The sequence below is a fragment of the Ovis aries genome, chromosome 1 (genome assembly GCF_016772045.2).
Source record: "Ovis aries strain OAR_USU_Benz2616 breed Rambouillet chromosome 1, ARS-UI_Ramb_v3.0, whole genome shotgun sequence".
Classification (NCBI taxonomy): Eukaryota; Metazoa; Chordata; class Mammalia; order Artiodactyla; family Bovidae; genus Ovis; species Ovis aries.
In genome coordinates this window covers 29472738-29495772 of record NC_056054.1, presented here as the reverse complement: position 1 = coordinate 29495772, position 23035 = coordinate 29472738, and the positions used below count along the sequence as shown (strand labels likewise).

General features: G+C 40.9%; 1 protein-coding gene across 8 annotated transcripts in view; it reads left to right on the top strand.

Moving 5' to 3' along the window:
- Nucleotides 1-23035, top strand: part of USP24 (ubiquitin specific peptidase 24) — a 173156-nt gene that overhangs the window by 93504 nt on the left and 56617 nt on the right. For all 8 annotated transcript variants that reach the window (XM_060400190.1, XM_042248568.1, XM_015092007.3 and 5 more), the window contains 10 exons: nt 1906-1991; nt 2163-2256; nt 3290-3445; nt 6227-6324; nt 9743-9838; nt 9955-10183; nt 10863-11022; nt 11875-12030; nt 14393-14463; nt 15358-15518. In XM_060400190.1, the coding sequence (XP_060256173.1) occupies nt 1906-1991; nt 2163-2256; nt 3290-3445; nt 6227-6324; nt 9743-9838; nt 9955-10183; nt 10863-11022; nt 11875-12030; nt 14393-14463; nt 15358-15518 (1307 nt within the window). The remainder of the gene's footprint in view (nt 1-1905; nt 1992-2162; nt 2257-3289; nt 3446-6226; nt 6325-9742; nt 9839-9954; nt 10184-10862; nt 11023-11874; nt 12031-14392; nt 14464-15357; nt 15519-23035) is intronic.

The window sequence follows — 23035 nt, the reverse complement described above, 5'->3', positions numbered from 1 at the left end:
CACCTTCTACAGTGATTTTGGAGCATAAAAAAATGAAATCTGACACTGTTTTCACATTTTCCCCATTTATTTGCCATGAAGTGATAGGATTGGATGCCATGATCTTCATTTTTTGAATGCTGAGTTTTAAGCCAGCTTTTTCACTCTCCTCTCTCACCTTCATCAGGAGGCTCTTTAGTTCCTCTTTATTTTCTGCCATTAAAATGGTATCATCTGCATATCTGAGGTTGTTGGTATTTCTCCCAGCAATCTTAACTGCAGCTTGTGATTCATCCAGCCCAGCGTTTCACATGATATACTCTGCATATAAGTTAAATAAGCAGAATGACAATATACAGCTGTGACGTACTCCTTTCCCAATTTGGAACCAGTCCATTTTTCAGTGTCTAGTTCTGTTTCCTCTTGTCCTGCCTACAGGTTTCTCAGGGGGGCAGGTCAGGTGGTGTGGTATTCCCATCTCATTAACAGTATTCCAGTTTGTTATGATCCACACGGTCAAAGGCTTTATCATAGTCAATGAAGCAGAAGTAGATGTGGGTTTTTTTTGGAATTCCCTTGCCTTTTCTGTGATCCAGCATATGTTGGCAACTTGATCTCAGGTTCCTGCTTTTTTTAAATCCAGCTTGTACTTCTGGAAATTCTCGATTCTCATACTGCTGAAGCCTAAGCTTGAAGAATTTTGAGCATATCTTGCTGGCATTTTAAATGTGTACAATTGTACAGTAATTTGAACATTCTTTGGCATTGCCTTTCTTTGGGATTAGAATAAAAACTAACCTTTTCTAGTCCTGTGGCCACTGCTGAGTTTTCCAAATTTTCTGGCATAATGAGTATAGCACTTTAGCAGCAGCATCTTTCAGGATTTGAAATAGCTCAGCTGGAATTCCATCACCTCCACTAGCTTGGTTTTTTGTAATGCTTCTTAAGGCCCACTTGACTTCACACTCCAGGATGTCTGGCTCTAGGCGAGTGACCACACCATCGTGGTTATCTGGGTCATTAAGAGGTTTTTGAACAGTTCTTCCATTCTTGCCACCTTTTCTTAATCTCTTCTGCTTCTGTTAGGTTCTTTCTGTTTTTGTCCTTTATTGAGCCCATCTTTGCATGAAATGTCCCCTTGGTATCTCCAGTTTTCTTAAAGAGATCTCTGGTCTTTCCCATTCTATTGTTTTCCTCTATTTCTTTGCATTGTTCACTTGAGAAGGCTCTCTTACCTTTCCTTGCTCTTCTCTGGAACTCTGCATTCAGTTGGGTTTATCTCTCCCCATCTCCTTTACCTTTCGCGTCTCTTTTCCCATCTGTTTGTAAGGCCTCCTCAGATAAGCACTTTGCCTTCTTACGTTTCTTTTCCTTGGGGATGGTTTTGGTCACCACCTCCTGTACAGTGTTACACATTATAGGCGGATTCTTTACCAGCTGAGCCACAAGGGAAGCCCGAGAATTCTGGAATGGGTAGCCTATTCTCCAGCAGATCTTCCTGACCCAGGAATTAAACTGAGGTCTCCTGCGTTCCAGCCATATTCTTCATGTAGTAAGAATTTAAGAATGAAATCCTACTCAGAGCAGTATTAAGACAGAGAAGTCAAAGTGAAAGTCACTCAGTCATGTCCAATCCTTTGCAGCCTTACGGACTGTAGGCCACCAGGCTCCTCTGTCCGTGGTATTCTCCAGGCAAGAATACTGGAGTGGTTGGCCGTTCCCTTCTCCAGAGGATCTTCCAACCCAGCGGTTGAATTTGCATCTCCTGCATTGCAGGCAGATTCTTTACCACTGTGCTGCCATGGAATCCCCAAGTTTTACAGTAGCCAGTCTTTCAGAACCAGTCATTTTATTGTTTGTACCTTTGATTAGAAAAGAAGAAAATTCTTTTGTGAGTTTGTATCTCTGTTTTGCTTTTTCCCTCAGGAGAAATCCCTCCCTGGTGTGGTGATGGCACTTGTGTGTAATGTATTCGACATGCTTTACCAGCTGGCCAATCTGGAGGAGCCAAGGTAAATAGAAATGTTTGTGAAGCTTGCAAGAGAGCAAGCTATTAAAGTTAGGGAACCAAATAAATGTTCTCTTAATATGTATATCACTTCACATCCCCTGCTACATTTGACTGTTTTTAATTTGAAACTGTGGCTCTTAAGAAAAAAAAATTCACATTTGAAAAATTTCAGGATAACTCTACGAGTACGAAAGCTTCTGCTCTTGATACCTACTGATCCAGCCATTCAGGAAGCCCTTGATCAACTTGATTCTTTAGGAAGAAAGGTATGAGTATCTTGGATAGTTATTTAACAGGCATGGAAATTTTATATCATGATTCAGTAAAAATGCAACATAGCATCACATAAAGGTCATATGATACCATCTTTCCCATAACAGATTTTTTTCTTTAGAAAAATACTGTTGCTCTAAATGGAAATCTGAACTTCATAATGACTTTTAAATTATCTATAGCCAATAATAACATCAAACTTTAGAACTGCAAGAACCTTTAATGTCATCTACTTCTGCCGCCTTCATGTTTTATATGAGGAAACCTAAACCCAGAGTAATGAAGTGTCTCATCTAGGGTCAGACTCTCATTCTCATTCAACTGTGATGTTTTTCTTCTGTCATGATGCCTCTCTGAGTGTGATTGTTGCATATGTTTGAGTTGCTTGCATAAATGAGTTATCACTTAATTTTTTCACAGTTGGTATTTAAAGTTCCTTTTGTTTAATTTTTAGAATCTTGTTCCTTAAGAGTTTATACTAAAAATGTTTTATTTATAATATTGTTTAATTGTATTTTCAGAATAAATTCATTTAGAACAAAGTTGTTAAAACTAAGCTATGAACTTTGTATTTCAGTGATTATTATTTAGATCAGGTCAGAACCTTATCACATATACATTATTTATTAATTTGAGGGAGAAGAGAACTAATGTAATTGTAAACTCTATTATTAGAACTAACCCCCCAAAATTCTCAAAACTACTACTCTGCAATCTTATAATTTAATTATCAGAGTTCAGTAGTACAAATTTTAAAAACCTGGAAATAAATTAGGATGGCCTTGCTAGTGTTGCTTAGAATACAATCCCAGAGGCATTCCTATAGAATGGAATGCTGTAGACCACTTACGGTCTGTGTGATGGAGTTCAGTGCTTCGTTAATAACTGAAGAGTGATGTGGCTTTCAGGTTAATTTTTTTAGAAAATGTCGATGATTTGAGTATATTAAAGTGGAAAATAATATTATAATATATAGTGATAATGTTTCTCCTTCATCTGTGTCCTTTTTCATTATTTTAAACTTAGAAAACATTGCTGTCTGAAACAAGTTCTCAGTCTTCAAAGTCTCCATCCCTGTCTTCTAAGCAGCAGCATCAGCCAAGCGCCAGTTCAATTTTAGAAAGTCTGTTTCGATCTTTCGCTCCAGGAATGTCCACCTTCAGAGTGCTCTACAACTTAGAAGTAAGAAAGCTTATTTTTAAAATTTAATTTTAACAGATTCATTTTGGTGTGAAAATTCATGCTTTCAGATGTCAGAAATAAGTAAATAGACTATAAATTGAAGTGTTTTATTGTTTTCGACTTTGAAAATGCTCTTTTTTCCCCCAACTTATACCTGTGTACATTGTTATACTTGTAAAATAGCATGTAAATAAATAATTAGGAAGCCTAGTGTATAAAAATGTGTAATTAACTTCCTCTGGAAGTTTTGCAAGTGTTTATAATGTCAGTTATTAATCTTCAGCCTTGTTACTAAATGCATCCTAACTTTTTAAAAAAGCTGTTGCAATTTGTTGCCATTAATGAAGCTTTATAAGTAGTTTCTCAGGAAACACATTTAACGTTATTATTTTAGGGTTTTTTTAGAAAGCTATTTTATTAAAAAGCAAAAGAATATTTTTGTTGCCCTCCTTCCTAACAGTAGCTTTAAATTAGTAGATTCAGTTCAGTAAACTTTACTAATTATTTAGTGTCTACAAATCATTGTGGTAGTTTTAACTACCACAGAGTTGAAAAGATGTGATAATTGCTCCAGGTTCTTATGAGTAAGACCTAGGAGAGGCTGGATAGGCCGAGTCCTGGAATCAGAACCGTAGCAAAGCACTGTGGAGGTGGAAACTGCCCTGCTCTTAGAAAGTGATGGGCCAGACCCTCAGGGCACATAAAGTTCTAGGGAATATAAAGCCCTGAATGATTTTGTTTTACCTTAAATTGTTCTGTTTAGTTAGTTGTTTATTAAGGAATCCAGATCAGTGCCTGAGCAACCTTAATTATCAAATTACCATTTATCTTCAGTAGGTTTTGAATCACAACAAAGGTCACAATTGGCAAGAAGGTACCTACTCAGGCATGATTTCAACGTTTTATTTCATCTGACAGTCTAATTTGGAGTATAAAGTCATATTCACTCATGTTTGTGCTTAACTCATTATTTATGTTTGTATGGCAGAGCTGTGATAATGTTTCTTAGTTGCCTTAAAATAATTGTTCCTGTGTAAATGTTTGTTGGGTCCAAAAGGAAAAAATATTTAGCATGTATTTTAAAAATAAAGTATGACCTCATTTCTTGTGAACATTTAAAAATACATACAGTATTCCAAAACAGAAAATTACCTAGAAATTCTTGGCTAATTCAGTCTTATAAAATTTGTATCTTGCATTGCTGCCACATTTGTTATCTGCTTTTGAATGATTGTCTCAGAAAGTTAAGGTATAAATCTTAACACCCACATTTGAGAGCACCCTGAAAAGCACAATGACCCAGCAGTGGGTCTGGTTTGTCATCAGCTACTTAGATTGCATTATCTTAGAGCCAAAGGACTGTATAAATCATCCCCAGTCTTATTTTAGAACTTCAGATTAACTGGGAATTCCTCTGATAGGTTGCCTTTTGCTCTATAAAAAATGTAGAAACCATAACACCCCCAAAGCACTTCTTTTTACTGTTACCTGAAAGGTTAATGTCCTTGCATTTCGATCTTTAACTTATGTTTGGCTTCTAGGGAAATTCAGAGTGGATATTCCAAGTACCCATTCCTTTGGGAAAACCTTTCACCCTCACTAAATTGCTGTCCATTAAGCATGGGGAGTGTGTGCCTGTGGCTGTCAACACTTAGAAAGGGTTAGGATAGCAGAAGGTTCCCATTCTCCTGAATGATGGTTGTGATCTGAAGCTGGCAAACCAGTTTCCCAAAGGGCAACTTAGGAAGAAAGCATCTTTAGACAAAAATATCACATTAAGAATCTAAGCTCCTAAAATTACTAATAAGTTCATAGAAGCAGATTTTTTTTTAATAAAGAAAGGATCTTGAATTACGTCTAGATTAAAACCTTGGGAAAACTGAGGCTATGAGCTTTAAAAAATTTAAGTCGTAACTAAATAAGCAGTTGTTTCCTGGGCACTTGTCTTGTGCCAGTGCTTATACTAAGCACCTTAAGTTTGTGCTATCTTACTTACAAACAATACTCTGAGAAAGGTAATTATTGTCCTCATTTACCCAATGAGAATACTGAGGCAAAAGGGAAAATTACGTATGTGAGATCTGCCGACTAGTCGGTGGTAAAACTAGGATGTGAGCTAAATTTGTAGTCTCATACTACAGGTTGATTATTTATGTGAAAATAGTTTCCTTTAGGTGGACACTACAGTGTCGTAAAAAGGGCATGGATGTTAGAGTGAGACCCATCTAGACTCAAATTCTAACTGTGTGACCACAGGTGGGAGGTCACATAACCTCTCAGGTCTCAGTCTTTCCCTGTAGAATAAAATACCTATGCCTTACAGAGCGAGATTAAGAGACAGAGCAAATTAAGTACTTCATCTTATGCCTAGTACCTGGTAGACAGTTGCTGAGTAAATAGGAGTTCGAATCATTATCAGGAAACTCATCCAGTATTTATAATAAATGGACTGTTATAAAATTTCGGTTTATATACTTTTTTTAGAACATATCCGCATAACACATAATGTTACCTGCTCTTAGGCAGGTCTGGAGCCTGAGACATTCACATTTGCTGGTTTCATGAAAGAGGAGCATACTAGCTCTCTAAAAACAGGAAGATTTTTCATGCTAAGTAAATGGAACTGTTTGTGAAACATCAGCCTCCTTATACTACTGGAGGTAGAAAGAGCAGCAGTTAAAGAGACTCTGACTCAAGGTGTCTGATTGCTTTACTTGGTTAAAGGAATAATTTCTACTGGAAATGTTGGGATGATTAATTATGCTTTATCTCTTTTCCAAGGTTCTAAGCTCCAAACTCATGCCAACAGCTGATGATGACATGGCAAGAAATTGTGCAAAATCGTTTTGTGAGAACTTCCTCAAAGCAGGAGGTTTGAGGTTAGAGTTTCAATATTGTATTATAGGAATTGCAGAAAATGAATAGAGTTATCTTAGTTAATTTCTCCTGCCAGGCCTTATTTATGCCTACAAGACGTGATTTGAAGTATTATAGGAGTTGTAATAAGAAGGAATGATGTTTCTGTCTTTAGAATATTTTTAAATATTTTAATGACTTTTGATTATTTGGAAAACTGACAGAAGCATGTGTCTTTCCCCTTTGGTGGTAGGGGAAATTCTCAAGAGGAGAGGAGACTGTGCTGTTTCTGGTCACTCCCACATCAGTTTGAGATAAGGTGGATCTGATTCTTAGTAATCTATGTTGTGCAAGGCATTAGCACTGGGGGAAGATATTATCCCTGCCTTTGAGAGCCTCAGGGTTTAACAAAGAATAACAAATGGTTATTGCAGGTATTGAAACAGAGGCTTATACAAGGTGCTTTGTGGGATGAAGTGGGGAAGAAAGCAGTGGTTAAAATGGTAAGATTTGCTTGGGGTAATACCCCACTCCAGTACTCTTGCCTGGAAAATCCCATGGATGGAGGAGCCTGGTAGGCTGCAGTCCATGGGGTCGCTAAGGGTCAGACACAACTGAGCGACTTCACTTTCACTTTTCACTTTCATGCATTGGAGAAGGAAATGGCAGCCCACTCCAGTACTCTTGCCTGGAGAATCCCAGGGACGGAGGAGCCTGGTAGGCTGCAGTCCATGGGGTCGCTGAAGGTCGGACGCGACTGAGCGACTTCACTTTCACTTTCCCAGAAAGTGACATCTGAGCTGGAAACAGATGAGTCACCATTCTCTAGGTAATTAAGGGGGGAAGGACATTCTCAGCCAGAGGAGAGGTGGGGATGAGGGAAAGCATGGAAGCCCGGGACTGTCTTGGGAACTACAGTTGCCTGGTGAGACTAGAGCAAAGGACAAAGGAGAAAGATTGTGAATAGGGGGTCATACTGAGGAATTTCAGCATTACCTTGTAAAAACAGGAGGTGTCTAAGCCAGGAGTTAGCTAGAACAGTTACTCTGACTGCAGTAGAAACGGTGAATGCAGGTGGAAGAGACTGGAGGCAGGGAGGACTGTAAGAACTGTTGCAGTGCTCCAGAGAGGCAATGACAGCTTCTAAATTTGGGACAGTGGTAGAGGGACCTTTTTAAGATGAAGTAGAAAAGTCTTTATGATTAGATGCAAGATTGTTGTTGCTGTTTAGTCTCTAAGTCATGTCCAGCTTTTGCGACTCCTTGGACTGTAGCTCACCAGGCTCCTCTGGCCATAGGATTTCCCAGGCAATAATATACTGGAGTGGGTTGCCATTTCCTTCTCCAGGGAATCTTCCCAATGCAGGGATCAAACCTGTGTCTTCTGCATTGGCAGGTGGATTCTTTACCACTGAACCACCTGGGAAGCACAGATATAGAGGAGGAAACATTTTTTAAATGGCCCTATGATTTCTAGCTTGGAAGAATGAGTGAATGATAACTCTTTAGTCCATATGGGGAATGAAGATAAGATGGAGGAAACTGGGAAAGTCAAGAGAAGTGAGTTTGATTGTGCAAAAGATCTCTGTGAGTCACATGAAGGGGATGGTTTGGACATGATGCTCTTGAGAGAAGTGGAGAATGGCACTGGATGTTGAAGGAGGCATCGTGTATAAGGAAAGAAAGCCTTGCAGCCTGAGACCCTGGCAAGTGAAAGGCTGGGAAGCAGAATCAGTAAGTGGAAATCTCTACCGTACGAGTGAGAGAAAAGGAGGTGACCGAAGTTTGAAGGATAGGATAACTGAAGAGAAAGTTTGCTTTTCCATTTTACCTTGGAGAAGCCTTGGTTCTCATTGTGAGCTGACTAAAGACCAATGAAAAAGAAAAGAATAAAGATAAAGGGGGGCAATCAACCAGTGGGGCTAAATTCCACTGCAGTTGGAAGATATGTTCCATAAAGTAGGCCTGCTGTCTCCTTCAGGAAAGAAAAGAGTGAAAACCAGCTTGAATTTTGAGCAGAGGGTAATTGAAGGAATTCTGTTAGAGGCCTTTAGGGAAGAGAGCTTGGGTGAGACCTTGCAGAGATCAAGGGGACTAGAAACAGAAGTGGAAATAGAGGGTGAAAACTCATTTCAGATCACTCAGCCAATTACAGAGCTATGCTAACAAAGGCATTTTAATTCTGGCTTATTTCTGAATGTCACTGTACATGCTAGGCATCATTCTGAGTACTAGAAACAGAGCAGTGCACTGATAAAACAATAATCCATGTCCTTGTGAAGATGATAGTCTAGAAGGGAAGACAATAAAGAAGTAAAAGTATGTCAGGTGGCGATAAAAGCTATTGAGCAAAATAAGACAAAGAAGAGCGGGTGGTTAGGGAAGGTGGGTAGGGGGAGGGTTTGTTCAATGGAGTGATCAGAGAAGACTTCATTTCTTGGGGGGATATTTTACAAAGACCCAAAGGAGGTGAGGGGGCAAGATCTGGAGATGCCGGGGAAAGCTGTCCAGAGGAGCATCCAACGCGAGCCCCTGTGAGGGTCGACCTGGTGTCTGTAAAGCCAGCAGGGGGCTAGTGTGATTGGGGCTGAGTGAGGGGAAAAGGGTAGGGGGCGTGAGGCTACAGAGATACCAGAGGTCAGGGTATGCAGGATTTTACAGGCTACTGTGAAGGAAATTGGAAACCATGGGAGGATTTTGTCCCGAGGAATCCCATGGTAGCCTCCATTTTTAAGGGATCATTCTGGTTGATCTTTTGAGAATAGATTTTGGAGGTGAAGCTTCAAGAGTAGAAGCAAGAAGAAGAGTTGGGGAGCTTTTACAGCAATGTAGGTGATAGTAGATGTGAAAAACAAGCTTTGGAGAATACAGCAATTCTGGATATACTTTTGAATTGATAGCTCTTCTAATACCAAGATAGCAGTTGATTGAGGAACTTATACAAGTTAGTGAGAAGGAAAGCTGTCCAAACACTCTGTATTGGTTATCTTTTTGGCTAAGAAAGGAGTCTGATTTTAATTCTGAACCAGGAAGGTTATATGTACCATAAGAAATTGTTGTGATAGGAATCTGTGTGATCCATTTATATGTAAGGATCATGTAAGAATTTTAAGTAATTGATAAGCATTAAACTACTTATATGGAGAGCTTCCCTAGTGGCTTAGACAGTAAAGCATCTGCCTGCAATGTGGGAGACCCGGGTTCAGTTCCTGGGTCGGGAAGATCCCCTGGAGAAGGAAATGGCAATCCACTCCAGCACTCTTGCCTGGAAAATCCCATAGACAGAGGAGCCTGATAGGATACAGTCCATGGGGTCGCAAAGAGTCGGACACGACTGAGCGACTTCACTTTCACTTTCAAACTACTTATAGAAAATTGCCTGTGGAAGAAACAGAAGTCTTAAATATCCTGCCTTTTCTTTTTTCTTTTTTTTTTTTTGAAGTTTGGTTGTAAATGTCATGCAGAGGGATTCCATTCCATCAGAAGTAGACTATGAAACAAGGCAGGGCGTTTATTCCATCTGTCTACAACTGGCAAGGTACGTAAATCTATTGATTACTCTCAGATGGCTATTCTTGACTCTTTCTTCCAGATCCCATCCTTTAAACATAGTATGAAATGACCTTGGCTTAGCCTAGCTTATTTCCTTTTAAGATTTTTACTCGTGGGACAGACATTGCCAACCTTATTGGATGAAGACCTCACCAAAGACGGCATAGAAGCACTTTCTTCTCGCCCATTCCGAAATGTCAGCCGGCAGACGAGCAGGCAAATGTCCTTATGTGGCACCCCAGAGAAGTCATCCTACCGACAGGTATCAGTGTCTGACCGGTCTTCCATCAGAGTTGAGGAGATCATTCCTGCTGCACGAGTCGCAATACAAGTAAGTGACCTGTGTTTGTTCAAGAAGGCCCAAGGGCCTCCTTTACAGAAGCCACCGCTGGTGGGGAGGGCCTATGCAGATATAAAAATTATTGATGTGAGTATCATCCTCAAGGAGCTTACAGTAAGTAAGAAAGAGATCAACTAGTGTAGAGTTCACTGTAATTCAGCTGGAAAACATCCATTGTTGTAAGAAGACTACCAAAGCAAGACATTTTACAGGGCTTAAGAGGAATGAAATAGTCATCTTCACGTGCGGCTGTTACAGGATTCTATGTAGGAGGGGCTAAGCCTTTAAGAATAGGTAGGGATTCCATATCCATGGATTCATTTAGAGAGAGGAAAGTTGTTCAGGTAAAAGGGAAGGTGGGAGCAATTAGAAAAGAAGCCTGTGTAGGAGGTCACATGGTGGTTCACATAGACCAGATGCTGTGTGTGAAGAGGGGAAATGGTGACAGCAGAATGGGTGATTTGAAGCCAGAACCTGGAGAGCAGGGTCTCTACTGTGAGTAGCAGAGAGGCAGTTGTAAGTCTTTGAACAGTACAGAAGCATGAAAAAGGCTGTCTGTCTTGTAGATGATATTGGAGGGAAATGAGACTGCAAACTGAGACCAAGAGGAGGTCACGGAAGCCAGTGGGGCGTGTTCAGGCACTCACAGCGCTCTTTCTTGCTTCCTTAGACGATGGCAGTCGGTGACTTCACGTCTACTGTGGCTTGCTTCATGCGGCTGTCATGGGCTGCGGCTGCAGGACGGCTTGACCTCGTGGGGAGTAGCCAGCCGATTAAAGAAAGTAATTCTCTGTTTCCTGCTGGAATTCGAAACAGACTCAGCAGTTCAGGTACTGATTAAGAAGGATAAAATAATTAGAATATTGAACAGGAAGTAGCTGTAAGAATCGTCTTTGTATAGGTTATTCAGGGTCACAGAAAGAAGAAAGCCTTTTCTCTTGCTTTTGAGCATGAACAGAAATTCATCAAGCTAAATAAACCCTCAAGATTTGCATATTCAAGTATGCATGTATGTATATACATCCTTCATTTATATATGTCATATGAAAAAGTGTATAAATGCAAAATAAACAGAGAAACCAAGCAGAGTTTTAGCTCGCTGAGTGTAAAAGTGTCATGAGGCCAATAATTATGGCTGTAATAAAAACTCATTTAGAATATTTACCTGGAAAAATCATTTTCTTGGTTTGGCCTATTATTTTCTGTTAGGTCTTTATAAATAGCTTTATTTCTCAGCTTCATTTGGTTTCCCTGCTGTGTATATAACTCACTGATAATAGAGCTTTTAAACTGTTTGACATACACACAGTAAAGGGCAGAAATGTTAAATGTACAGAAGTTTTAGGGCAAGTGTAACCCATTAGATCAAGATAAGGAACATTTCTAATAACCCAGAAAGACTCCCACATGCCTCCAAAATTGCACTGTTTTTGCTTCTGGCACCTGAAACTAGTTTTTCGTCATAAATGTATTTTTCAGTGCTTCCAAATGTGTTTTAAGTACAAAGAAAGCAGTGGGGGTCAAAGTAAATGATTAATTCTCTCTTGTTTCTTAGACCAAAGTGTCTTCTTGAACTCTTTACCTTCACTTGAGGATTATGGACACATTAAAGGGTTATAATCTCGAGAGTCCTGTGGGATCCACAGTAACCCTTCAGTAACCTTCCTTTTGTATGTTTCCAGGCAGCAACTGCAGCTCTGGAAGTGAAGGGGACCCAGTGGCCTTGCACGCAGGCATCTGTGTACGACAGCAGTCCGTGTCCACCAAAGACTCGCTAATTGCCGGAGAGGCTTTGTCCCTTCTTGTCACCTGCCTGCAGCTTCGGAGCCAACAGCTGGGTATGCAGGAGGCCTGCTTGCCATTCGTGTTTTAGGAAATGGCCAGGTTTCTGTTGGGAGTCATTTATAACCCTTCATAGATAAGGTCATATTAATAGAAAGGGGAAAGTTGGCATGTGGAATAGGTAAGAATAGTGCTAGAGTACCTAAATTCTGAACAAGTATTTATTGAGCACCTCTGTATACACGGTTCCACAGTTGATGTTACAAAGGCAATATGTCTACTGTCCAGGAGAGCTTACCATCTGTTGGAGGAATTAAAACAAGCCAAAGTTGTAGGTCATAAGCTATAAAAGTAGAATTATATATCAATCCCTAAACTGATAACAACTCCAGTATTAAAAATGAAACGATTTATTCTTTTATCTTTATTGTTGGTTTTGACAAACTGGGGCTGTTGCTAAACATATTTTTGGCATTAGATTCCCCAGGGCTCAGTCCCTGGTCACTTTTTTCCCTCTGCCTACACTTACTCTCACAATCACTCATTCACATAATCACATCCGCGTTCACAGCCTTAAATTCCCTATATGTGTCGGTAACACTTAAATTTGGCTCTGTGACCTGGGCCCCTCCCCTGACATCTCTACTTAGATACAATAGACTTCCGGAACTTAACATGTCCAGAACTGAACACTGGTCTGGCCTACACCACCCAAGAGATTGCCCATCTTAATTAACGGCGTTTCTCGTTCTTGGAGTCATCCTACTCCAGCATTCCTCTCTTTACACCCTACTTCTAATCTGCCCACACATCTACCTGGAGTCCACCCCTTAGACCACCTTTGCTGTTAGTACCCTCTGCTCCTCCATCATCTCTTACCTTGATTATAGCAGCAGTGCCCTGACTAATCTCCCTGCTTCTACCCTTGCAGTTTATCCTCCACACAGTAACCAGAGTGGACCTGCTGAAATGTAAGTCAGATCGCATCACTCCACTATTTACAGCCTTGCAGTGGCCTCAGTTCACATCCAGTGAAAGCCAAATCTTCCCTACAGCCTTCCAGGCCTGACACCATCCACGCCTGTGATGTCTGTGTGCCGTCGCCTCCTGCACTCCCTGCCTCACCCACCATGCTTCAGCCACCCTGGCTTCCTAGCTGTTCCCTGACACTCAGGTGCATGCCTGCCTCAGGGCCCTGGCACTAGCTATTCCCACTTCCCCCACCTTTTTTTAGAGAAATCACAGTCCTCAACTCTCCTAGCATTCACCTATAAACTCTTTGTTGTTGTTTTTTTCTCTATCACTTATCACTGTACAGCATACAGTACAATTTCTCTGCTTATCATGTTTATTGTCATTATCCCCTTCCCACCTAGATGGTAAGCTCCATAAGAACAGAGACTTTTGTCCCATTTGTTTCCTAATGAATCCTTAACACCCAAACACTGTGTGGTATGTAGTAGGCCCTCAATAAATACTTATTTGGAGATGAGGTCTTAACAACTTGACTTCTAAAAATTGTACCAATACATGGAGCCCAATTCATTACTATTATTACTGGTTCAGACTGCCTGTTACATAGAATTGGTGATATTTAGTATAACATCCAAATTCATCATATAAGATGAAGTGAAGTCACTCAGTCATGTCCAACTCTGCGACCCCGTGGACTGTAGCCTACCAGGCTTCTCCGTCCATGGGATTCTCCAGGCACGAATACTGGAGTGGGTTGCCATTTCCTTCTCCAGGGGAATCTTCCTGACCCAGGGATCGAACCCAGGTCTCCTACATTGGAGGCAGATGCTTTAACCTCTGAGCCACCAGGGAAGATCCATATAAGATATTAAGATAAACATATAGAAAAAGTTACATGTTTGTGGGACAGTTAAGTATCAAAAATTTGACAGTACAGTATCAAAAATGATTTACTTTGGTCAGATTTGCTTTTAAAGGCTTATATATGAGAAGGCTAAGTCACTGTGAAATACTGTTGAGCATAAGCCATGCTTTTAGTTCAGTTTCCTATAATTGATTACAGAAATATTTTCAGATCAGGATGAGAAAAATTATAACTTCAAGCTTTTTTATCATTTGTAAGTTTATTGTAGAGTACATTTTATAGTTCAGAGGTATTGATAGTTTATCAAAGCAAGACATATTTGTTCTGTCACTAGTAAGCACAAGAGATTGTGGGGAAAAGTGTGGGTACAAAGATTACTTGGACACAGTCCTGCTCCCGAGCACCTTAGGTGCTCATGGGGGCAGTTATGGAGGTGCTGAATTTGATTCTATGTGGAAGAAGAGATGATGTCTACAATAGTTAAGGGTAAGAAATTATTCAAAACTTCTGAAATTTTGAAAATGCATTTCCTAACTTAGTTTCCTCCCCTGCCCCCATCTCCTTATTCTTACCATCAGCCTCTTTCTATAACTTGCCCTGTGTTGCTGACTTCATCATTGACATTCTGCTTGGATCACCAAGTGCTGAGGTAAGGGTCCCTTTACACAAAGCCCCTTTGGCCTTACTCTGCCTGGGCCCCTGGATGCCTGTGGCAGTGTGGGGGCTGTAGATGGAGTGGTGTCAGCCCCCTTGGGGAGTCATAGCGCGCGCTGCAGGCCATTAGGACAGTGACCGGTTAGATTCACACCTTCCTTCCTTGCCTGTGGTTTTCACCAGGAGTTAAGAGACTAGTGCTATGATCAACTTGTGTTTGTTTATAACAAACAAAATCTTACAGTGTTCAACATCCATAGCTGGCCATGTCAGCCAACATTAAACATTAACTTGTTGGCCCAAATCAAGAAAGACCAACTTCAAGCCATGAACTTTCATTAGATCTTAGAATTCTCATTTTCATACATGACCTTGGAAATTAACTCTGAGACACATGAAGAAGAGGTTTTTAGGTGTTGTTGTTTTTTTTTTCCTAATTTTCATTTGCATTAAATTATAAGCCTGCTGATTAGAGTAGAATGTGCTGTGCTTAGACACTCCATCATGTCTGACTCTTGGCAGCTCCATGGGCTGTAGCCTACCAGGCTCCTCTGTCCATGGGGATTTTCCAGGCAAGAATACAGGAGTGGGTTGCCATGCCCTCCTCCAGGGGATCTTCCCAACCAGGGATCAAACCCAGGTCTCCTGCATTGGAGGCCGATGCTTTTACTATCTGAGTAGAATACAGTACTAGAATAATTTGGGAAATCAGTACCCAGACCACCCTTGATTTAAATTAGCCCTAGTTTATTCAATGTAAACTTTACTGACCGACATGCTCACACCCTTATAGCATCGTTCGGAGTATGGACTTTGGAGGAAAACCATTTTTTAAGCAGTCTGTGTGTTGGTTGATGTACATCCTTGGCCACTAAAAATGTGATTTCAGATTCGCCGTGTGGCCTGCGATCAACTGTATACTCTGAGTCAGACAGATACTTCAGCCCACCCAGATGTGCAGAAGCCAAATCAGTTTCTGCTGGGTGTGATTCTTACTGCTCAGCTGCCTCTCTGGTCCCCAACCAGTATCATGCGAGGAGTCAATCAGAGGTATGTAATAAAGATGAAAACGTTCACGTCATACAGAGAGGGAGTAATGATTTGTGTACTGCTCCCCTACAGGCCACAGTGCATGACTGAGATGACAGAATCTCTCCTTCTCTCTTCCAGCATGTATACCTTGAAAGAAGGCATTTCAGGTTTTCCTCCCATTTAGGACCAAAGAGTTAGAAGAAACAATACCAGGCTTTCTTTCTCTCCACCACCTCTACCTCCACCCTACCTGGTCCCCCTCCTCAAAAAGAAGACTCACCTGGTGGTTGAGAAACTGCATTATTTGAGCCAGATCACTGTGTAAAGAGTTCACATCTGTACATCACATTTTTAGCATACTTTATAACTCCATGTCTAGAGGTACTAGGGTATCCTTCTAGCTTTTTCTTGGGTTTATACATCCTGGACATGGAAGGAAGCCTGTGGTCTAGGTTCAGAGACTTGAATAAAACCATTCTGCCTGCCCCATCTTACCTCCTGAGGCAAGCCTGCCTACAAGGGTGCCCCAGTGTAGGCTCAGGCTGGGAAGTCAGAAATCCCACATTGACCTCAAGTTTAAGCCGCATTTCCAGCTCAACTTTACCAGCAAGCCCTTGCTCTGGGGCTTAGAAGACACCACAGAGATTTGTGAAATAAGTATATATTTTCCTTTGTATATGCTTTATAAATTAGAGCCCTTAGTAAAAATGTTAGAGCTACTCCAAATACCACCAGACACATCCACAATTGGGCGTCACTTCCACTTCGGCTCAGCCTCTTCATTCCTTCTGGATCTCTTTCTCTGTTCTTCTCCAGTATCTTATTGGATATCTACCGTTCTGGGGGGTTCATCTTTCAGTGTTGTATCTCTTTGCCTTTTCATACTGTTCATGGGGTTCTCAAGGCAAGAATGCTGAAGTGGCAGAGTACAACATGTGAAATGCTGGGCTGGGTGAAGCTTAAGCTGGAATCAAGATTGCCAGGAGAAATATTAATAACCTTGGATATGCAGATGACACCATCCTAATGGCAGAAAACAGAGTATCTAAAGAGTCTCTTGATAAAGGTGAAAGAGGAGAGTGAAAAAGCTGGCTTAAAATTCAGCATTCAAAAAACTAAGATCATGGCATCTGGTCCCATTGCTTCATGGCAAATAGATGGGGAAACAATGGAAACAGTAACAGACTTCATTTTGGGGCTCCAAAATCACTGTGGATGGTGATTGCAGCCATGAAATTAAAATACACTCACTCCTTAGAAGAAAAGCTATGGCAAACCTAGACAGTGTATTGAAAAGCAGAGACATCACTTTGCCAACAAAAGTCCATCTGGTCAAAGCTATGATTTTTCCAGTATTCATGTACGGAGAGTTGGACTATAAAGAAGGCTGAGCACTGAAGAACTGACGCTTTTGAACTGTGGTGTTAGAGAAGACTTTTGAGAGTCCCTTGGACAGCAAGGAGATCAAACCAGTCAATCCTAAAGAAAATCAACCCTGAATATTCGTTGGCAGGACTGATGCTAAAACTCCAATACTTTGGCCACTTGATCTGAAGAGCTTGTTCATGGGAAAAGATGCTGATGCTGGGCAAGAATGAGGGCAGGAGGAGAAGGGGACGACAGAGGATGAGATGATTGGAAGGCAATACCGGCTCAATGGACATGAGTTTGAGCAAACTCTGGGAGATAGTGAAGGACAAGGAAGCCTGGCATGTTGCAGTCCATGGGGCCGCAGAGAGTCGGGCCCAACTGAGTGACTAAACAACAACTCCAAATACCAAACTCGGTCTTTTTTTTAAGTGTAGTAAAATATACATAGGGGCTTCCCTGGTGGCACAGGTAGTAAAAACACCTGCCTGCAGTGTGGGAGACCCATGTTTGATCCCTGGGTCAAGAAGATCCATAACATAACATTTAACATTTTAACCATTTTTAACTGTACAGTGTATTCACCTTGTTGTGCAGCCAGGCTCTTTAGCATTCTAAACTGCAAGTCTGTACCCAGTAAGAAATCACTAAACGCAAGACTGGTAAATTTGACCCCAAGAAATATCTATGAAAAAAAATATACCTGAGTCAAAAGTCCGTTAGACTAACTATATAGACTTATAATATATGTGACAGACAGCAAGCTAATTTTGATAATACATATGAAGAGATATAAACCACAAAAGCCCAACAGCTAAATAGAAAAATGGACAAAGGACGTGATGAGAAAGTTCAGAGACAATCTTGTAGATGATTTTTTTTTTTTGCCAGATTTTTTTTTCTTTTACTGTGGTAGAATATACATATCATAAAATTTACAATTATATCCGTTTTAGGGGTGTAACTTAGTGAAATTAAGTACATACACATTTTTGTGTAACCATCACTACTGTCTGTTTCCAGAATTTTTCCATCATCTCAAATTGAAAATCTTCTCCCATTAAACAATAATACTTCATTCGTTTTCCTCCTCCCTCCAGGCACCGGCAGCTACCAATTTACTTTCTTTCTCTATAAATTTGACTATTCTAGGTACCTCGTAAAAGTGAAACCATACAGTGTTTGTCCTTTTCTATCTAGCTTATTTCAATTACCATAATATTTTCAAGGTTCATCCATGTTACAATGTGAGTGAGGGTTTCATTTCTATTCAAGACTGAATGATAATTCCTTTTTGTGTATATCATACTTGCTTTATCCACTCACCATCAGTTCAGTTCACTTCAGTCACTCAGTTGTGTCCGACTCTCTGCGACCCCATGATTTGCAGCACGCCAGGCCTCCCTGTCCATCACCAACTCCCAGAGTTTACCCAAACTAAAGTCCATTGAGTCGGTGATGCCACCCAACCATCTCATTCTCTGTCATCCCCTTCTCCTCGTGCCCTTAATCTTTCCCAGCATCAGGGTCTTTTCAAATGAATCAGCTCTTTGCATCAGGTGGCCAAAGTATTGGAGTCTCAGGTTCAACATCAGTCCTTCCAATGAACACCCAGTCTCCTTGCAGTCCAGGGGATTCTGAGGAGTCTTCTCCAACACCACAGTTCAAAAGCATCAATTCTTCGGTGCTCAACTTTCTTTATAGTCCAACTCTCACATCCATACATGACTACTGGAAAAACCATAGCCTTGATTAGATGGACCTTTGTTGGCAAAGTAATGTCTCTGCTTTTTAATATGCTGTCTAGGTTGGTCTTAACTTCTCTTCCAAGGAGTAAGTATCTTTTAATTTCATGGCTGCAGTCACCATCTGCACTGATTTTGTAGCCCAAAAAAGTAAAGTCAGCCACTGTTTCCACTTTCTCAAGAGGCAGGTCAGGTGGTCTGGTATTCCCATCTCTTTCAGAATTTTCCACAGTTTATTGTGATCGACACAGTCAAAGGCTTTGGCGTAGTCAGTAAAGCAGAAATAGATGTTTTTTCTGGAACTCTCTTGCTTTTCAATGATCCAGCGGATGTTGGCAATTTGATCTCTGGTTCCTCTGCATTTTCTAAAACCAGTTTGAACATCTGGAAGTTCACGGTTCATGTATTGCTGAAGCCTGGCTTGGAGAATTTTGAGCATTACTTTACTAGCATGTGAGATGAGTGCAATTGTGCAGTAGTTTGAGCATTCTTTGGCATTGGCTTTCTTTGGGATTGGAATGAAAACTGACCTTTTCTGGTCCTTTGACCACTGCTGAGTTTTCAAAATTTGCTGATATATTAAGTGCAGCACTTTGACAGCATCATATTTTAGAATTTAAAATAGTTCAATTGGAATTCCATCACCTCTACTAGCTTTGTTCATAGTGATGCTTTGTAAAGCCCACTTGACTTCACATTCCAGGATGTCTGGCTCTAGGTGAATGATCACACCTTCGTGATTGTCTGGGTCATGACAATCTTTTTTGTACAGTTCTTCTGTGTATTCTTGCCACCTCTTCTTAATATCTTCTGCTTCTGTAAGGTCCATACCATTTATGTCCTTTATTGAGCCCATCTTTGTATGAAATGTTCCCTTGGTATCTCTAATTTTCTTAAAGAGATCTCTAGTCTTTCCCATTCTGTTGTTTTCCTCTATTTCTTTGCACTGATCACTGAGGAAGGCTTTCTTATCGCTACTTGCTATTTTTTTGGAACTCTGCATTCAAATGGGTATATCATTCCTTTTCTCCTTTGCTTTTCGCTTCTCTTCTTTTCACAGCTATTTGTAAGGCCTCCTCAGACAGCCATTTTGCTTTTTTGCATTTCTTTTTCTTGGGGATGGTCTTGATCCTGTCTCCTGTACAGTGTCATGAACTTCTGTCCATAGTTCATCAGGCACTCTATCAGATCTAGTCCCTTAAATCTATTTCTCACTTCCACTGTATAATCATAAGGGATTTGATTTAGTTCATACCTGAATGGTCTAGTGGTTTTCCCCACTTTCTTCAATTTTAGTTTGAACTTGGCAATAAGGAGTTCATGATCTGAGACACAGTCAGCTCCTGGTCTTGTTTTTGCTGACTGTTTAGAGCGTCTCCATCTTTGGCTGCAAAGAATATAATCAATCTGATTTCAGTGTTGGCCATCTGGTGATGTCCATGTGTAGAGTCTTCTCTTGTGTTGTTGGAAGAGGGTGTTTGCTATGACCAGTGCGTTCTCTTGGCAAAAGACTATTAGCCTTTGCCCTGTTTCATTCCTTACTCCAAGGCCAAATTGCCCTATTACTCCAGGTGTTTCTTGACTTCCTACTTTTGCATTCCAGTCCCCTATAATGAAAGGAACATCTTTTTTGGGTGTTAGTTCTACAAGTGAAAGGTTGTTGCTGAACCATGAAAAGATGCCGGGATTCTTGGCCTCTGAAGGAGAATTCAATCCGGGGCCAGAGACGAGGCTTGATCACTCAGAGCTTCTGTGTAATAAAGTTTTATTAAAGTATGAAGAGACAGAGAAAGCTTCTGACATAGGCATCAGAAGGGGGCAGAAAGAGTACCCCCTTGCTAGTGTTAGCAGTGGCGTTATATACTCTCCAGTGAATCAAAAGAATGTCTGGATGTTGTAAAGACCTCACCAGACCTACTCCCATAATTTACATCTTAAGATAACAGGATTAGCCAGAAGGTTTAATCCAGAGACTGTCCTCAAGCAGGATACATTATTGTTATATAATCCTAAGGAATGTAGAGGAAAAAAAAATATTCTCCTTTCTTCCTCCTTGAGAATTCCAGACCTCTCTCTCCTGGGGACCCTTAGTCTTCTTATCAACCTGCCTAGGAAATGACTCTTTCATTCCCCCCTTTTCTTTTAAGAGAATTATGTTGCCGAAGGAAAGGGGCATCATTTTCATTCCATAACCACTTCCTGATGTTTAGGGGCATGGTCACTAAATTGTTGAGGCAACATATTCTCCTAACCCTCGTATTGAGAGTCTCTGATCCAGGGGCCCCAAGTAATAGTTGGAGGAGGCTGTGGCACTCGTAGGAGCTTGGACAACCATTTGTAACTTAAAAGCCTTCACGCAATTAGAAACAAATCCACTTACGCAGTTCCAGACACAAGCCAAAATAGTCATCAAAGCAAGTTAAAATTAAAAGTCATATTATGTCCATAGTTGCATCAGTCCATCTTAGGATTGTTAGATGGTATCAGTTTAAGAAGAGGCATCACGTGCGGTTGTTGTTGAAGGTATTTGCAGACTTGGAGAAAGTCTTTTCTTTGAAGAGGTGTCCACCACAGGAAGTCTTCCACTGATGAAGAGGGAAATGCTCCACAGACCCAGCAGTTAGACTGATTGTGGAATTCAGCATAGGAATGAGCCCAGGACAGGAAGGCATTGTCTTGAGGATCGAACGGCACACTCAGGACTTTTGGAGTCAGCATAAGTAGGCTCACGTAGATTATCAGGCTCATCTGAAAAGTACAAAGTCAGAGCATAGAAAATAAAGACATAAAATGAAGTCACTTAGTTCTGGTCAGGGTACCACCTCTTAACTCAAGTGTGATGTACCCACAGATCAATTCCTGGCACTTTGACAGCTATGGGAGAAGAAAGAATAACCTGGTAAGGGCGTTCCCAGAGGGGCTCGAGGGATGGGCCGCCAGATCCCAATGTTTTTATGAGGACCTTGGTTCCTGGCTCAAATATAGGCTTGCTTGACTCAGAGGCTGGGTCAGGAGTCATCTCCCAGAGTTCTGTTAATGCCTGTTGAAAAGCTGAGAGCAATTCCAAGGCTTCAGGGTCTATAACAATGTCTTTGCGTAAGAAAGGCCTTCTATAAATACATTCAAAGGGGGACAGTCCCTCCTTTCTGGGGGCAGTTTGAGCCCTCATTAAAGCTATGGGTAGGACTTTAATCCAATTGTCCTGCGTCTCGAGTTAATTTGCGCAGATGTCTTTTGATAATGTCATTAGCTTTTTCAACCTTTGCTGAGGATTGGGGTCTCCAGGAGCAGTCTAAGTGATATTCTATTCCTAGAGCCTTAGACACCTGCTGAGTTACAGCAGCTTTAAAGGCGGAGTCATTGTCACTCTGAAGGCTCTGTGGTAGCCCAAACCTGGGGATAATTTCATGGATTAAAATCTTTATAACCTCCTTAGCCTGTTCACTATGACAGGGAAAAGCCTCAATCCATCCAGTAAAAGTATCTACCCAAACTTGTAAGCAAGAGTATTCATTAGCTTTTGGCATATGAGTAAAATCAATTTCCCAGTCCTCTCCAGGATACTTTCCACTTCGTTGCAGTCCAGATTTTGCTAGCCTTTCAGTCTTTGGGTTATTTTTCTGATAAACCTCACACCTTGTGATAATCTTTAAAGCTTTTATTACATTTTTACCTTCAAGCAAACGAGAAGCCATCTCGTAAGTACTCTCTGCACCCAAATGAAAACTCTGCTATAAACCCTTAAGAATTTTCCATTGAGCATTTTCAGGAATTAGTAATCGTCCATCTTCTGACTGTAACCACCCTTTATCAGTAATCTTTGCTCCTCTTTTCTCATATCTTTCTAATTCTTCCTCAGTATAGATCAAAGGCGTCTGTGAAGGGGTTTCGTAAAGTGCCACTTTTCTGGCTTGACAGTCAGCCAGCTGATTACCTTCAGCTACTTTACTCCCATCTCTGTTGTGTCCTTTGCAATGCATAACAACTACTTCTTTAGGACAATATACAGCAGTTAAAAGTCTCTCGATCTGATCTCTCTGAAATGTTTAATAGGTGCTCCTGTTGCTGTTTTAAACTGTCTTTCTTTCCATATTGCAGCATGAGCATGTAAAGTCAAATAAGCATACTTAGAATCAGTGTAGATGTTTATCCGCTGCCCTTTGCTTAACTCTAGAGCTCAGGTCAGAGCCACAAGCTCTGCTAACTGAGCACTGTTTCTCTGGGGGAGAGATTTTGCTTCTAAAACCTCTTCAGCAGTCACCACTGCGTAACCTGCTTTACGCTTTCCATCCCGAACAAAAGAACTGCCATCTGTAAATATTTCCGTGTCAGGATTGTCTAATGGGGTATCCATTAGTTCTTCCCAAGCTGCATAGTTTGAAGTTAGGAATTCGGAACAATCATGATCAGGTGTTTTATTTT